Below are 19,332 nucleotides of genomic sequence, written 5' to 3' on the forward strand. Positions count from 1 at the left end.
TGCTGATTTGTTAATGCTCGAAGCTTTCAATTTTCACTCACATTTTTCCGATAGACATACAATTGTATAGCTGCAAATCCGCAATTATAGATGTATACATTCAGTCGCCAAGACATATCAAATGATTATGCGAAAATTGAATTTAGAATTCATATACCAATCAATAATAGATATTTGGATACACGAAAGGAATTGTATAAATACGTTAAAAATACTATTAACGAACTGACCTTATAGAATTTGACCTCTCTGTACGGAATTGAAACCTATTGTCAATTGCATATTTCGTCATCACTGCCTTCAAAGTATCCTTATCACTGTATACTTGATTTACCATTATCTTCTTTTGATTACGATTTGAAATGATGAAATCATTGTACAAAACTATTCGCTGACCAAAAGTTGATGTTGCTAGTGCTATCAAATCATCTGTTTTCATAATCTCTAATTGACGGTTGTATTCTATTTGCGGTATTTCACCTTCAACAACACTTTCACCCGATACAGTGTATTCACTCACATTATCAGCTGTAGCGATACACAGAGGATACATCCCGAATTGTCTACTATCTTTATTTAGTTCAACATACACACTGACACTCATGTCATTGTGTATTTCACGAGGCATAGAATCACCTTCGATCATGTATTTGATCTTAATTGTTTTGCTACTCGTATCTATTTTCAACTGTTTTGCGATTACATCAACCAACTCCTCATAAGAAGCATAATCCATGAACACTATTGCATCGATTGTGTAATTCACAAAACAATTTTCATCGTTCCAAAAATTGGAATGTCGCATTACTGTCGTTATGTTTGACTTTTTTTTTAATTCACGAACGCAAGTGAATATCAACAAATTCAACGTAAAACAACATGTTTGATCATGAACATCAATTGAACTTATTTTTTACCTTCAAAATGAAGAATCAATATACACATCTAATGCCACCGAATCAATGAATTATGTATACAACTCTGTAGAAACCAATACGAACAACAGCAAAATGGATTCCGAGGAACGAAATAGATTCGCAATTGAATTTTTATGAAATTATTCTGAATGTAATTTTTATATTTGAATTGATTTTTTTGAATCGTTTTTGGTGAAGTGCTCTGTTTTTTAATGTTTTTTATTTCGATTTTTTGAATTCGAATTTGAATTGATGGATTAGTAAAGACCCGTATAGAATTAGGAAGCCAGGTCGTTGAGAGTGATTGTAGGAAGATTTTACTTTGTTTGCCATGTTTAGGAGATTTCATCCCAAGATTTCAGCAGATTTTACTTACTGTATTCACGAATACAGCGACACAACAAATTGAATACACCGAAATCATAAGCTGGATTTTGCTAAATCTTTGCTACAAGATGTAAATACCATAAATGTAGCTACGCACAACCAATAACCCTTAAAAGGTAGTCATTTATGAAATTTTCCCAAAAATATAAGATGACAAATTCAGTAAATTTTGGGCATGGGAATGGGTGGTAGGGGAGAGGGTGAGAGAGATGGTGTAGGGGTTGGTGACGATGAGATGTGGGCTGAAGTGAATAGGAGGGTGAAATGCATTTATTCACATGAGAGTGTTTTCGAAAATAACTTCGCTCCTCGGAGAGCTACTTCAAGGAATGTAACAATGCTGCAGTAGCATAGTCGTATAGGTACAATATTTTCATATTATTAAATTAAGGCTTGAGTCATTTGGCGTCCTCTAAAGTTGTCCACAGATTCCACTTAGACACCTTAACCTAGACTTGTACCAATTTAACGCCTATACTATTTCGGATTTAAACCAATTAAACACTTTTTGCTGACATGACAAAATGTGTGTAATGCACACAACACAGGTGTGTGAGAGGTCTTTTTTGCCCAATTTTCCATTTTCTTTTTTGTCTTCTTCTTCTTGCCACTCTTTCTACCACCTTCTTTGCCGGAAAAATGAAGGAATTAGCTACAGAAGATACATAGGAGCATTAGAGGGATACAGGGCCAAAAAGAAGAAAAAAGAGGGGATTGGGATTGTCTTCTTGATAGAAGCAGGTCGCATTTTTGACGGAGGACTCACACTCAAAACATAGCACCATCATCAGGACTCCGTCCAGCACCACCATCGTTTCCGGTGCGTTGTGACCCCTTTTCTTCATCTACACAAATGATCTTTACCTTAAACTGTCGTAAACTACCTTTCTCGGCTATAATCATCATCTCAAACACCTAAATCTCGACTAGCGAATCAAACCTAGCCAATAGCACCTCCCGTCTCTCGTCTTTCCAACAAAACAAAATCTGAAAGAAAAGAAGAAGATTGATAACGTCCAAATCCAATCCTCAAAGAGAAAGTGTACATGGTCTTATGCAATATAATTTAACTAACTATGAGTCGAGGTCGATCCCACAGGGAACAATATACTAGGCAATTTCAACAAGTAAGGAATTATCACCAACTAAGCTAAGCCAAACACTTTTTCAATATTTGGTTTTTTGATTTAAAAAGTAAAAGATAAAATTACTAGAAAGCGGGTAAAATGATCAATGGCCACAAGTTTGGATAAAAAGGAAATTACGCTCAAGTAACGATCCAATGTATTTCACGATTTTACAACTATGAGCGGGTTTATGTTAATAGATAATGATTTCTAAAATCTCATTGAAAATCTTCCAACCAAATCAATGAATTTCACTCTAAGCTTTTCCAAGCCTTAGAGTGTGATATTAGGCACAATCAATTTAACCTCAAGTAACTATTCTCTTCCGAGCTCAAGTTATTAGATGGGTTTAACAACCCAAATTCTTGTTAATTAATCTTTCCCAACCTAGATTTCCTCTTCCCAGCTCAATCAAAGTAAATGGGCGAGTCTTAAGGTTAGCTACTCCCTTAAGAATCATTCAAAACGAGATTAATTAAAGAAAGAAAGACCCACTTCATTAGAAATAAAAATCATTCAATACATAAGCAAAACAAGAGTTTCAATCCAAAATTTAACAATATATACTTCCATAAACAAGGTTCAAGCATAGAAATGAAATACTACACACTTAGATATTCATTACAAAGCAAGAAATTAAAGAAAAATGAAGTAAGGGTTCAAGAAAGTGCTCAATCAAATCTTCAACTTCAAAGTGTGGTGTAAACCCTAGCCTCTAAGAACTTGTGTTTTATGCCAAAGATGAGTTTTACAAAACCCTAAAAGAGTATTTACAACATTCCAAAACGGGAACAAATTGTGGATAAAAATACCCTACGTGCACAACATGCTACTCGCATTTGGTGTCGCATTGCAACATGCCAGTCGCATGTTGCACCAAACTATAGGATGTTGTGCAAACATCTCTGTCAGCACATGCTACAGCAAGTGTTGTTCGCATGCACAACATGCTACTCGCATGTGCTACTAGCATGTGCCGCATTTCAGCTATTCTTGCTCCATTTTGCTCCGTTATGCTCTCCGGATATCTTATCCTACAAAACGACATAAATACACGAAAAGTAACACCAAAAGTGCTTGAAGAGTCACAAAAGCTTAAGGAATTAGCATCGAATATCCCATAATTTCACGGCACATCAAAGATCTGAAACAAAAAAAAAACGGATCTACAATGGAAAGAAGACATAAAGGGGACATGAATGAAAGTGGGAGGAAAGATGCTTCGGCCCACGATCGATGAAGGTGGCGACGGCGCTAATGTAGCGGCTGATGGAGGGGTGGCGGCGGTTGGTTAGGTTAGGTTTAGGGTTTAAGTTTAATTTTTTTTTTTTAAACTCAATTCTTTTTTTAAGATTTTTTTTGGAATCATCTGCCACATGTCGTCATTTAATTGGTCATTTTGCCACATCACCACGAGTGTATCACACTCATTTTATATTTTTTGTTGGTTGTCAAAAAACTGTCTAAATGGTTCATATTCGAAGTGGTACGGGTGTTCAATAGGTACAAGCCTGGTTTGAGGTGCCTAAGTAGAATCTCTGGACAACTTTAAGGGACGTCCGATGACTTAGTCATTAAATTAAAGTAACTTAATATAACATGTACGTTTATTATAAATTGATCATTTTATGAATTTAACCTCTATGCATGACATTGTATTGCACCATTAAATTAAAATGACCACATAGGGACCGGAGAGTAAGGGTGTCATAATCCATGAAAACATGACTCCCTAACATGTTGAAATTTGTGCATATCACTAGCTCATTTGTTAGCTTAACTCATTTTTACCCGTTCATTTTAAATTACTTAAAATTTAACTGATATGTAGTTCAAATTAACTCATGAGTAATCTTGTCAAAATATTTTTAAAAAGACTTTTTTTATTTGTGTTATATAGCCATAATAAAGAAAAAAAATTACTAGATAGCAGTACTTAAATAAATTATAGCAAACTAAACAAAAAAATTAAAATTTAGTATAGTTACGCAGATGAATTATAACTCGTTTCTTAACTCATTTGAGCCCAACAAATCAGTTTAAGTAACTTTTGGGCGAGTCAATGACCTGCTCATTTATTAATAAAGTTCAAATTCACATTGACCCGCCCATTTATTATAAGGGACAATTACAGTCAAATATACATACTGTATAGTTTATACTAAATATACATATACTATACATACACACACATATACCTAGGGGTGGGCATGGTACGGTATTTGAAACTTCGGTCCGGTAATTTCGGTTTTCCGTTTCTACCAAATTAATTCGGTATGGTTCAGTATTTTAAAGTTCGGTTTGGGTATTTTACGGTACGGTAAATCGGTATCATAGTTTGTCCGACTTCGACTTACATATACTCATATCGTGGAGAATTATGACTTACGCTACTTAAGAAACGTCTCAATTATTATGTATTAAACACCTTACTCATGTAAAAATATTCAAAAGAAAGTACAAGCAATACTCATGTAAAAATATTCAAAAGAAAGTACAAGCAATCCCCTTCGTAAATTAATTACACAAAAAATACATTTAAATCTAGATAGAGTAATCAAAGTTCCAATGTTTAAACCACTAGTTTTCTAATAATACTAGTTTATATATTTGTTAGTATTATAATACTAAGATATATGAATTGTATATGTAATTATATACTTCGGTATGGTATTCGGTTTTTCAGTATTTTCTGTATCTATACCGAATATCGTACCGAATACCAAACTTTTTAAAAATTCTTACCAAATACCATACCAAATATCATAATACCGAAACCGCGGTATAAAAAATTTTGATTTCGGTATGGTAATCGGTATCTACCATACCATGCCCACCCCTATATATACCTATACAACCTAAGAATATAGGGAGAATTTCAGTAATGTACAATTTAGCACACAAAATTACATTTGTGTAGCCATATTTTTAAATCACAAACCTATGACCCAACAAATTATGGCCGCAGCTTGTATATACAGCATTATACAACAATGTACAACTTTATACAACAATATACAACTTTATACACCTACTGTAGACAATGTATAAACCTTATATAAAAATGTATAATAACGTATAAGAGTTGTTTATACACACTTCTATAGTGTTATGCAGTGTTATACAGTGTTTATACAGTGTTAAAAGTGTAACATAATGTATGTGTTTTATACACACTTTATCCTTAAAAAAAACACCAACATTAGAAAGAGATTTGGAAGGAAAAATAGCATCTTGGAGTTTGATATGGGGGGAAGGGGGTGGCTGTCTCGGGTAATTATTTTTAAAAAAAATGGGATGAAGGCTACAAAATATATATATATAAAAAAAAACTATGGCCATTTCAGGTAAATACTTTACCCAAAATGCCATAGAGTGTTATTTTCCCAAGAATATAAGCTGTGTATATTTCAATGAAAAATTTACATGGCATAACTAACTCGAAGAGGTATTTATGGGTAATAAATGTTATTTGAGTTAATTACATTTCGTAGCTATATACAGTTGTATATATGTATTTGAATGTATTTAGTTACGTATTGCAAAAGTTGAATACAATTGTATGTGTATTTTATATACATATGTATATCGCTGAACACATATTATGATTGTATGTGCCAAATGAATTAAATTTTTGATTTTATTTGTTGTTTGTTTCATATATATATATATATATATATGACCGAGCAGTGTATTCTAATGCATTCAAATACACTCAAAAATACATGCGGATACCTAAAACTTAGCTACGAATACAACTAAAAAGTATATTCAAATACACGCGAATACACCTGAAAACTAGCTACGAAATATAGATGCACAAAACGTAGATACGGATTGTTAACAACTCTAATTATATAGTCATTTTTGTAAGTTTTCCTATTTCAACCATGTTTGATAGGCTAGATGGCCAAAGAGGTACATTTACATAAATTTTTGTTATCATAATAAAATTAATTTTGACCTACTCAAATTAAGGTCAAAATTAATGCAATCCGATTTGCATAAATTTTTCTTATTAAAATTAATTTTGACCTGCTCAAATTTTGTTCAATCCACTGATACCCGCGAAGAGTCACTGTCGATTAGCAACGTGTCTATGAATTGCATTACGCTGAAGTCAAACAATTTCTCAAACTTATAACTACGTCACCGAGGATTCTCTTTACTTTCCGTGCGTCCTCAAATTCTTTTTCTGCCCCTATTATTTCATCAAATTACAAGTTTATCCAAATTGGGTCTGCCCCGATATATGTTAATGGGCAAAAGACAAATTTGGGACAAAACTGTAGCGTGCACTAATAACATGTCTTTTCGTTCTGATCTGAGGCTATTTCGTATTTAAATGTTTTTAAATTTATTTAGACAACAGCTTAATTTCAATATTACAGCTCTAATTGAAAATTGAGTTGAGCACTTCTATTAAAAAAATATATATTAATGGAAGAACTAAATTCTTATTCAGAAAAAAACGTTTAGGATCTTACGTGATGGTGACTGAAACAGGACAAGAATGTCAAAAAAATGATTGATTAGGGGCCTCACTGCGTCAGTGGCCTCTCGATGAAAATAATTAATCTTTTTGCAATTTCACCTATTTTCTAAATTGATGGTTTATTAGGTCTTACTTTAAAATTAAGGTATGTAGAATAAATAATTGATATGTTCTATCAATATTTAGAAGTTGAGCCAGAGGTATAATCAGACGTTGAAGCTACTAAGTTTAATATAAATAAATATGCTAGTGCCACGTATCATTGTTATCATCAATTAGTATAAAATGTTAGACCATTTATTCCTACTTCTTCTTTTAATAAAATATTTGGTACTTTTGCTATTTGAAATAAAATTTCGTCTCAATTTCGTCATTCTAATGTCTTTTAGTTTCTAATAGGCCTTTTTTTTTTTTTTTGGGGGGGGGGGGGGGGGGGGCAGCAGAGGTGGAGGCAGAAGAAGGATATGCTATTTCGAAAAGTCTGAAAAGAGAAGTAGAAGGAGGAACTGAATTTGATATCAAGTATCAATATGTGAAGTGGAAGTTTTGAAATCACACAATTAGCCAGAACACAATTGCTATTTTTGTGTAGTAAGTTGTAATATTTCTTACTTTTAATTTCAAATGTTATAAGACTGTAAATGGCCAGGTGAAAATCAAAATGCAAAAATATATTGAAGATTAATCAACCTTGAGATTTTGTTTTCACATTTGTGCATCCAATACTTTACTTTTTATATTTACTTTGCAAAGATTATATTTTAACTTTAAGAAATTACATTAAACTAAAAACTATAGAAGCCTACTCGTTAAAGAACGAACCATAGGATCGTTTGGTTGATGGTTAGAGTTATGCATGTATTAGTAATGCAAGGATTAGTCATACATGATTTAGTTATTCATGTACTAGTTATTCTATCTTCTACCTTGCATAATATAATACATAGATTTCCACATAACTTATAAATGTGTAGGAAATCAATCTGTGATCTGTATTGATGTATGAAAGTCATTATTTACAAAGTAGGTATCTCACTAGCAACATAATACTAGGCTAAATTATAGGACCTAATTACTATACATAAGGAAGAGAATATTTACGTAGACTTATTACATAGTCTATCACACCCCCGCAGTCGAAGCGGGAGGTTGTCGTACGCTTAGACTGTCCCTGAAATCATCAAAGAGCACGCGCGGAAGACCTTTAGTGAAGATGTCTGCGATCTGGTAACGGGACGGGACATGAAGAACACAGACTTCTCCACGGACAACTTTCTCACGTACGAAATGTATGTCCATCTCAATATGTTTAGTGCGTTGGTGCTGAACTGGGTTACCTGATAGGTATATGGCACTAACATTATCACAATAAACAAATGTAGCTGTCCGGATGGGACAACGGAGCTCCAACAGAAGGTTGCGAAGCCAACAGGACTCAGAGACGACATTAGCGACGCCACGGTATTCGGCCTCGGCACTGGACTTAGACATAGTAGGTTGCCGTTTCGATGACCATGAGAGGATATTATCGCCATGGAAAACACAGTAACCGGATGTGGATCGGCGAGTATCCGGACAACCACCCCAATCTGCATCTGTATAAGAAACTAGAGAGGCAATGGAGGATTTGTACAGATGGAGACCAAACGCAATAGTACCTTGAATGTATCGGATTAAGCGTTTAAGAGCATGCATATGTGCAACCTTTGGATCATGCATGTGAAGGCATACTTGCTGAACCGCATAGGAGATATCTGGTCTTGTGAATGTAAGGTACTGCAACGCGCCGGCCAACTTGCGATATTGTGTGGGATCATCACAAGAAGGTCCGGCCATGGCACCAAGTTTGGCTTTGGTGTCGACCAGTGTCTGACTAGGCTTACAGGCAGTCATGCCCGCACGCTCTATAATATCTGCTGCATAATTTTTCTGAGAGATAAACATGCCGTGTGAAGTCCGGGTAACAGCAATACCCAGAAAATAGCTTAAAGGACCCAAATCCTTCATAGCAAATTCGGCACTAAGCAGAGACATGATGAATTTTCTGAGGGCATCTGAAGAAGCTGTGAGAATAATATCATCAACATATAGCAGAATGTAAACAGTGTCAGAACCTCGACAATAAATAAAGAGAGAGTGATCAGATCGGCTATGTGAAAAACCAATAGTAGAGACATAGTCTGCAAAGCGTTGGAACCATGCACGGGGAGCTTGCTTAAGTCCGTACAACGATTTCTTCAAAAGACAGACATGATGGGGATGATTTGGATCCTTAAACCCAATAGGCTGGTGCATATAAACAGTCTCATTAAGATTACCATGTAAGAAGGCATTCTTTACGTCCAACTGATGAATGGGCCAAGAGTGTGCGAGTGCAATGCTCAAGACAGCGTGAATAGTAGCCGGTTTGACAACCGGACTGAAAGTCTCGTCGCAGTCAACTCCAACCTGTTGAGACCTGCCATCACAGACAAGACGGGGTTTGTGCCTCTCAAAAGAACCATCATATTTCTTTTTATGAAGAAAAATCCACATAGAACGAATCAAATTCACATCAATGGGACGTGGAACCAACTCCCACGTCTTATTTTTAATTAGAGCATTATAATCATCAACCATGGCAGCTTTCCAATTGTAGTCATTTAAAACACTTATAGGATTTCGTGGGATAGGCGAGATGGTGGCAGTGTTTAAGTTAAATGGTTGTTTGGGCTTGAAAATCCCATGTTGGCTTCTAGTGACCATGCGGATGGGCTGCTGGGCAGGCACGGGTGGGGCAGTGGGGAGAGGCTGCTGGGCAGTGGCCGTGCGGGTGGTCTGCTGGGCAGTGAGGGGGATGCTAAGTAGTCACGAGTGGAGCAGGAGGGGGGAGCTGCTGGGCAGTGGGGGGGGGGGGGGTCGGGTTGTACCGAGGGAACGACGGGTGGAGTAGGCTGCGATAGAAAATGCAGGGTGTATGGAGAAATCCCATGGTCCAAAAAATCATAAGAAGTTTGGGTTGGGAGTGCAACTTTGAGAAGGGAAATTGAGTTTCCTCATAGATGACATGCCTTGATATGATGATTTTGTTGGTGGATAAATCATGACATTTATATCCTCTATGATTCAACGGATAACCCAAAAATACACACGGGGTGGATCTTGCTTGCAACTTATGAATAGTTGTAGATGGGAAAAGTGGATAGCATAGACACCCAAAAACCCGGAGATGAGAATAGGAGGGGTTTCGTTGATAGAGAACTTGCATTGGTGATTTATACCCAAGGACTTTGGTGGGAAGGACATTAAGGAGGTATGTGGCCATTTGGAGAACATGATGCCAAAAGGAGGGGGCATGGAAGAGTGGACAAGAAGAGTGCGCACTATGTTGTTAATGGATTTAATTTTTCTTTCCGCTTTGCCGTTTTGAGGAGAGGTATGGGGCAAGAAAATTGGAAATTTAAACCATTGGAGGTGCAAAAAGATTGAAAATGCCCATTGGTGAACTCCCGCCCATTATCACATTGAATGTTTTTAATGTCTCTTTCGAATTGAGTCCGTATTAATGCCTTAAAAGATAGAAAAGTGGAATAGACTTGGGACTTGTTAGAAATTGGAAAAGTCCAAAGAAAATTACTATAATCATCAAGAAAGAAAACATAATAGCGGTGCCCATTAGAACTTAAAACAGGAGATGTCCATAAATCACTATGAATGATATCAAATGGCATAGTAGTAGATGAAAATGAATCATAAAATGGCAATTTAACATGTTTCCCCAAAGGACAAGAGGTACAAAAAGAAGTTCAGGCCCTATTACATTCAATTAAGGCATTACTACGAAGAGAACTAAGGATAGCATTTCCCGGATGGCCGAGTCGGGAATGCCACAAGCTAGGTGATGCGGCAATAAAGGTGGATGGTGGAGTGGTCCGTTTTGTGGCAGTGATAGGATACAATTCCCCGGTGCTCTCACATCTCATTAGGTGGCTCCCCGTCGGTAAATCCTTCACAGAAAACCCAAGAGGATCAAACTCAACAGAAACATTATTGTCCTTAGTGAATTTACGTACGGAAATAAGGTTTTTAATGAGTTTTGGAGCATGCAAGACATGTTGGAGACGTAATTGGGGATTAGGTGGGGGTAGAGATGTATGACCATAGCCACGAATTGGAATAGTGCTACCATTAACAACAATGATTCCAGAATTATTGCTCAAATTAAAATAAGACGTGAGAGTACCTGAGTTGGCAGTCATGTGGGAAGTCGCTCCGGTGTCCATGTACCAATTATCATCCGGTTGATGCATGGACAGAGTGTGCATGGCTGCCTCCACGTCTGTTGGAGTGTACCCAGAATACGTCGGACCATGCATGGAATAGGCCTTCTGAGGCCGTGGACCCGTACTGAGAATGCCGCTGCCGGGCCGCGGTGTGGTGGGACGCTGCTGCCACGGTATGGTCGGATACGGGCAAGGGGGTAGTGGCCACTGCTGGGGCGGCTAGGATGGCCAATAGTAGCCCCCTGCCGGTGGCTGGCCCGTCGGTCACTGACCGTGGCTGGTCTATCCGCCGCGGCGGCGGCTGGATTTCCCGCGGTTGGTGTTGTTGTTGTTCCCCTTTCCCTTGTTCCTGTTGGAATTCCTGCCACGATTATTATCACGACGGTTAGTTGAATTAGTGTTGCCGCCAGGTGGCGGGGAGGGAGTATCATTATCAATAAGTAGAGCCGCGGGACTAGAATCGCGGGCACGTTCCTTGGCTGCGGTGTCTTCGAGCTTGAGTCTGGAGCACACTTCAGAGAAAGAGGGCAGCACATCGTTCTGCTGGATAGTGGTGACAAAGTGTGCATATGTCTCCGGTAAGCCTGCTAGGAGGCGCAAGACCAGATGTTGGTCGGACACCGGCGACCCCACGTTGGCAAGCTGATCCGCGAGAGACTTGAGCCTATTATAATAGGTCATAACTGAGCCGAAGTCGGCCCTTTTTGTGGTGGTGAACTCGGTTTCAAGGTACGCTGCCCTTGAGTGCTTGTTGTCTTGGAAAAGTTGAGCAACTCGATTCCAAGCCTTCTCCGCAACATCATCCGCCACAAGAATAGAGGTAAGAATATCATGGGATACGGTGGCGTATATCCATTGAAGGACCACCGCATCTAGCCGTTTCCAGAGCGGAAGATTAGCCGCCTTCGTTGCGTTGTATGCGGTGAGTTCAGTGGTGTCAGTTGGTGGTATGATGTGCTCAAGTACGGAGTGGACACGGGCTAGAACTTTGAATAGTGTCGCTCATTCGTGATAATGGCCGGTTTCCATGTCTAGTGATTGGGATTAAAGATTTCACATTCGTGACGGTTAAAGCAGAATGAAATTTTTTGTTGTCAGCCATTGAAGAGAGAAGAGGGAGGAGAAAGGAGGGGGGGGGGGGGGGCTACAGCTAGGGTTAGGAGAGAGGGAGGTGGACGGCTAGGGTTTTGGATGCTAGGGTTTTTAGGAGAAACCTAGTCTGATACCATGTAGGAAATCAATCCGTGATCTGTATTGATGTATGAAATTCATTATATACAAAGTAGGTATCTCACTAGCAACATAATACTAGGCTAAATTATAGGACCTAATTACTATACATAAGGAAGAGAATATTTACAATATTTACGTAGAGTTATTACATAGTCTATCAAAGTGTATTAGAGCCCGCTTGGATTGGCTTATAAGTTGGCTTATAAGCTGTTTTCAACTTTTTTGAGTGTTTGGCTGGCCAGCTTAAAGTCATTTTATGCTTAAAATAAGCTCAAAAAAATAATTGGACCCATTTGACTTAGTTTATCTAAAGCAGCTTATAAGCTGTTTGGACTACCCCAACTTATTTTTTTCAGCTTATAAGCTGCAAACAGCTTTAAGCTGTAAGCCAATCCAAACGGGCTCTTAGTCATGTGGGACTGTAAGTTGGTAACCAATGACCGTACTTGGTGTGCTGAATTTTATACATAACAACTAAAATACTACGAAACATGGTACTAATTATGTTGCTTTTAATACATGAATAGTTTACTTACTGACCAACAACCAAACAAGAAGTTATGTAGGACTTAGCAATGCAAGAATTAATGATGCAGAGATTAGAAAGGTAGAAATTAGTAATGCATGGATTCTAAAATGCATGAATATTTCTTTTTTTTTTGGGCAATTGAACGATTTTATTAATTACCAGGGAAAAGTTACAACACCGGGGTTGAATAAACCAAATTCAAACCCCTCTCAAGTCAACATGAATATTTCTTATTAGATGTTTAGTTTGATAGATAACCTATAATATATAGTGTGTAATTTAACACATTCACTTATTTTTAAACAGAATAGAATTTCCTTTTTAACATGTTAGTTTTGACATTTGAACATTTTCAGTACATGTATCACTTATATGCACATTCTTATTCCATACTAGTGAATTTATCCGCGCTTTGCGCGGTCTAATACAGCATTAGTCAAGAAAGTCATGTAATGAAATTTCTCATTTATCTAAAACTTCTTATAATATAAGATGCTTAATTACCAAATTAAAGACAATATATAAGGCAACTGAACAATACATATATTTCGTATCTCGTGATTTTTTTTATTAATTTAAAACTATTCCAAGACATATAGAGTACCCAGAGCCTTTGAAAACGAAAAGTATAAGAGAATAAAAAAGTTATTCATAAGAATAATAACACCCAAAATTAATTAAATGACATCACGGAAAAAAAAGACACGGCAATCGCATATGATATTTCCATTCAAATAAGAAAACAATGGCTTGACAAAAAAGGATAATAATGTTTGACAATTCATACGTAATTAATTTATATAATTTTTTTACAAAAAAGTCTTGATATATGTATATTGCAAATCACTACTTCTGTATCTCAATTAATTACTCTGATCACCAATTATGTAGCTGAAGTAGAAATAAATCTGTATGATGTTAATAACATAATAAAATTATAGGAGCCTTAAAACGGTTAGAGATTACCAAAAAGAGGGGGGGGGGGGGGGGGGGAGGGCGCACAATGTTTGTAAGACGCGATTGAGAATTAGTTACTCCATTATTTTAAAGAAGTGAATTGAAAGGAGAGAAAAAAGGATCAAAAGGATGACTTATTGGAAAAAACATTATTGTCACTATTACTCTATGCACTTAGTAAGAAATAAGTTCTCACCGATGAATTTCAAAATTTTTGAACTTATAATTACAAATAAAAACAGTATACACACACACACACACACACATATATATATATATATATATACACACACACATCATTCCCTTATTATAGAAGTGTTCAAGCATTTGAGGAAAAGGAAAAAAGTGTATTATATCACACAAAATACAAATAATAATATTTACATGACGTGTTTGAGATAAATACTCATCATGATTCAATATTTGATTCGTCGATGTCCCTGCAAAATAGACATCAAATTGTCTCCAATAAATTTGAAACATAAATAAGAAAACAATTTGCCTCTTTATAAAATTTCTCGAATTTATAATAACAACCATAACAAATTGAACACGTCATACTAAAAGTGTTATAATATTGTCGAATTACTACTAACAAAAACACGTCACACCATTGTTACTAAAAAATATTGAAGAAGAAATGAAGAATTTTACATGTGATGAGGGGAAAAGAAGACGAAAAGAAGAAGCCAACAAATAGAAATGAGTTCACAGCTAGCCAATACCTGAAAAAGAAAATACTTGCAATGGTCATTGGATAAAGGCAACGTCGACTTAATCATATGATTAAGCTTCGTATCCATCAACTCATAAAACAAATAGATATCCTTGAAACTACTTGAATGAGTAGGCATCTTCTCATCCAAGCAATCCCATTCCCATTCCCCATGCCTTATATGCCGCAAAGCTTCAATTCTTCTTGAAATTTGCACCAAGAAGAAGGAAGTTGTTGAAGATGCTGGAATTAGCAAAATGCTTAGTTCTTATTTTTTCGGATATTTACTTACCAAACCCAAAACAGTTAGTGATTAAATGATATTATTTAATTCTGGAAAACAAAAGAACACATGTAACTGATATGATTAAATGACATTATTGATAAACAGATACGTGGGCTTTAGTTCAACATATATCATGTGAGGCTTTTTTAAAGCCATTTAGTTAATAAATTATGTATAAAAATTCTAAAAAAAATGAGAAAAAAGATAAATAGGAATGGTGGTCATAGAGAGAGGTGTCACATCACCTTATCTATGCCTAACTTTATATTATATATAGATTTAATCTCTGGTAAAATAATACTACATAACTTTTTGCATCGTAACTTATCCACATACTATTATGAGGAAAACAAAAGAAGGGGAAAGGGTCAAAATTGCCCCTCTATTCTGAGAAAAAGGCTAAAAATATCCTCCATTGCAAATTTGGGTAAAAAATACTCCTCCCGTCATTAAAGTTTTCAAAAATACCCCTCTCCAAAAGTAAAGGGGTATTTTTGACCCTTTTCCTAAAAAAAAAAAGGAGTGATCAAATATTATACTCCCTCTGTTTCAATTTGTTTGAACCTATTTCTTTTTTAGTCCGTGCCAAAATGAATGACCTCTTTCCTAATTTGGAAATAAATTCACTTTATGAATGATTTACAGCCACATAAATTTTCAAGGCTTATTTTGAACCACAAGTTTCAAAAGTCTTCCCTCTTTCTTAAATGTCGTGCCCAATCAAATGGGTTCACATAAATTGAAACGGAGGGAGTATTAATTAATGTTATTTCTATAAGGAAATTAAACCTCCTCGAATCCTAATAAAACATTGTATTATAAATTTATGATAATTTGTATGTGGAGATTAGATCTTTTAAAACTTAAAACAAACCACCCCTAACTTATAATTTAAATGGGATATGGTGAAATTGAACCTCTTCCCAAAATAACCCGGGACCCTGGACCACGCAATTAAACAACTTACGTCAACCCCGACCGGTGGCTCATGCTCCAATCTCTAGGCTAGGCTGGTCGGTCAGGCTGCCATAAAGGTGAGGGACCTTTCATTAATATATTCCAAAATACTAGTTCCTCTGTTCATTTTTACTTATCTCTGCTTGACTTAACACCCCCGTTAAGATTAAGGTGTAATAAATAATATGTCAAATTTATTATATTATTCTTAATTATTTAAATCATTTAAAATAATTTAAATTAATAGAATATACTTTAAAAGTTATGCATCATTAATAATTTTATGAATTTTTCAATTTAATAACTAATAATAAGGATAATTAGGTAAAAAATAATAAATTATCTTTTAATTTTTCAAAGTAAACAAGTAATAATTGACATTTAATTATAATAACCGGACAAGTAAAAATGGACGGAAAGAATACATGCTAGAAAGAGTTTTTGCTGAAAGAGGAAAACAATTGCGCAAATATTTGCTACATCCTTTTCCTAAGCTGTGATTTGTCAATCCCATTAAAAAAAGGGGCTTTATTGTAGTTTCTTGGAAACTCAAGGGCACTTGTATTCCACTACTCTCACATATAAACACACCCAAAAGTAGTACTCAATTGCCCTTTCTCATCGGAGAATTTTCCCATTACTTGCTACTACTACTACATTCCATTCACAATACGCTAACTGTAGCATAGCAGTCCCGGAAAAAAAAATGTGCTCCACTAAGCAAAAACAAACGCAAAATCGCTCCGCCGACAACGGCGGCGACTGGCGTGAAGAAACCATCGCCGGCGGATCCTTAAAACATGTAGATTTAGACAAAGGCAAAAACGGCTGGGCATCACCCCCAGGAAACCTATTCAACCTACGTGGCCCAAACTACTTAACCAAAAAGACAAAAATACCCTCCGGCGCGTGGCTCTTACAACCCGCTGGTGTCGATTGGCTCCGATCCAACTCCAAACTCGACCACGTCCTCGCCCGACCCGACAACCGCGTCATGCACGCGCTTCGCAAATCCCACGCGCCTCTCAAAACATTCATAATCGCTGTTAATCTACAAGTCCCAGGTAGGGACCACCACAGTGCGGTTTTCTACTTCGCCACAAACAACGACGAACCGATCGAACCGGGTTCATTACTCTACCGGTTCATTAACGGTGATGACGTGTACCGTAACTCCCGGTTCAAAATCGTGAACCGGATCGTTAAAGGTCCATGGATTGTTAAAGCAGCAGTTGGGAATTACTCAGCTTGTATATTAGGTAAAGCTTTAAATTGTTATTACCATAAAGGTCCTAATTATTTAGAAATTGACGTTGACATTGGTAGCTCAACAATTGCTAGTGCAATTTTACATTTGGCGTTAGGTTACGTAACGTCTGTTACGATCGATATGGGGTTTTTAGTGGAGGCACAAACGGAAGAGGAGTTACCGGAGAAATTGTTTGGTGCTGTTAGGGTTTGTCAAATGGAGATGAGTTCAGCTACTTTTGTTGATAATACGACGTCGTCGTCGTCAAGGAAAGTATTACCTAATGGTAATTTACATAATAGTAGCAGAGTTCAAGCAGAGGAGAACGATGAAAATGAGGAGGATTAAGAAAAAAAAAATGACTTTCTAATTTAATGTTTTCTAATTCTGAGGGGAATTGTTGGTGAAATGAATCCCATGTAGATAGATGTCTAATTTTAAGGTTAAGTTTTTTTTTTTTTCCTCTAATAAAAGTTCCTTTTTTCCTCTCATTACTTGCTTTTGTTTATTTTTTATTTGAGTTTTAACTTTCACCTGTTATGCTACTCCATTTATTTCTGTTCTTACAAATTTGTCAACAGACGTATCTATTAGACTCACCCAAAAATGTTCATTTGTGGAAAACTCAGCCAAAATTATTCAAGTAGTGAAACATTATACTATTAGAGTAGCCTTTTAGTATTTGTTACGTATTGATTTCATATGATTAGAAATTTAACAAAGCAACTAGAAGCACTTTAATTATGTATAACTTTATTATATGTACTCTCTTTAATAATGTATTTTCTTATATATATATGCTAGTATTATAAGAAATTTGATGAATAGGCATACCTATTAGACTCGCCCAAAATTTTACGTTTGTGGGAACTCAGCCTTGGGGTAATTTTTTAGTACTACTTGTTATTACTGACTCAATACGATTAGAAAATTAACAAAACATGAAGCACTTAAATTCTAAAACTTTATTGGTACCCTCTCTTTAATAATGTATTTTCTTATATGTATATGTGCATGTTCTATGAACATCATATGTGTAATATATTTGTGGATGTGTGCGTGTGTGAGGGATTTTAGATGATAAGATATGTTATTTTATATCATCATAATAAAATGGTTTCTAATGGAAACAAAAAGCAAAAATGGGGTAGAATGACAAGTTTCTTGTTTGGATTCGATTAGTTACTTTGTATTGAAATTATTGGCCGATTAACTAACTAGTACTGGCTTTGCCTTGTTCCGGCTTATATGGATTTGTAATCTGTACTTTGGGTTCTAAATACATCATTTTTGTTTTGTTGTTCACTTAAATTATTTTTTCATTGAAAAAATCAATGTCTATATGTGCACTCCGATACCAGAGTTGGTTGACAATTTTTGCTTATTAAAAGGCCAGTTGGATGTTAGTTTGATAATGCGGCATAGCAACACGTGTTTTCTGCGTTATTGATTGTACTGAAATTAAAAAGGTCGAGAATCGATATCAATAAAGGACAAATTACCGTGGGATAAATAATTATTTTCTTCTCTAACTTTGTCCTAAATATTAAACTCCCTCTCATAAGTTTTAGCTATACATATTTTCCTCTTATGTGATTTTTCTGTTTATCTTGCCGGCCAAATAACGTGATGACGAAAATGTCCCATGTTGGAACAAAATTTCTAAATTTGTCCACAATATTCTTCTTGCATCTTTTTGTAAAGCTGATTCAGTTGAGGAAAATCTGTGCATAGCATAGGGAAAGCCACCAAAGAAAGAAAAAGAGAAAAAGGTTGTCGACAAATTCTTCTGTAGCACTTGCACATCTACCAAGTATAATTGGAGTACCCTTGTAAGGTTTCCACCGACCTTTTTCTCTCCTTATATCTTTCAACGAAATAGTAATAATAATAATAATAATAATAACGATCTAAAAATACTATACTTAAATCTAAAGTATAGTAAATAGTTTTTACTGGATCTAAAAATGATCGGAGAACACTTAAATCTAAAGTTTTCAAGCAAAATTTAATGACGATCCGAACGTTTACGTATCCTTGATGTATTGAACCTACATTATTGTACGTAGAAAAAAATATCAGGTTCTATATAAATTATTGATGTTTCGAAGTCTTGACACACGAGTAATCGTTGGTCAAAGTATGGAAAAAAACAAAATAATAAAGTGTTGCAAAAATTAAAGTTAACCAATTTTTTTTTTAAATGTTTCTATAACGC

At 35.8% G+C, this 19,332-nt stretch overlaps 1 protein-coding gene across 1 annotated transcript; it reads left to right on the forward strand.

Moving 5' to 3' along the window:
• Window positions 1-16,435: 16,435 nt before the first annotated feature.
• On the forward strand, window positions 16,436-17,605 carry LOC132635611 (protein ENHANCED DISEASE RESISTANCE 2-like). The gene has a single exon (XM_060352070.1). The coding sequence runs from the start codon at window positions 16,572-16,574 to the stop codon at window positions 17,460-17,462; it is 891 nt and encodes a 296-aa protein (XP_060208053.1). The 5' UTR covers window positions 16,436-16,571; the 3' UTR covers window positions 17,463-17,605.
• Window positions 17,606-19,332: the final 1,727 nt, after the last annotated feature.

This window comes from Lycium barbarum, chromosome 4, assembly GCF_019175385.1.
Source record: "Lycium barbarum isolate Lr01 chromosome 4, ASM1917538v2, whole genome shotgun sequence".
Classification (NCBI taxonomy): domain Eukaryota; kingdom Viridiplantae; phylum Streptophyta; class Magnoliopsida; order Solanales; family Solanaceae; genus Lycium; species Lycium barbarum.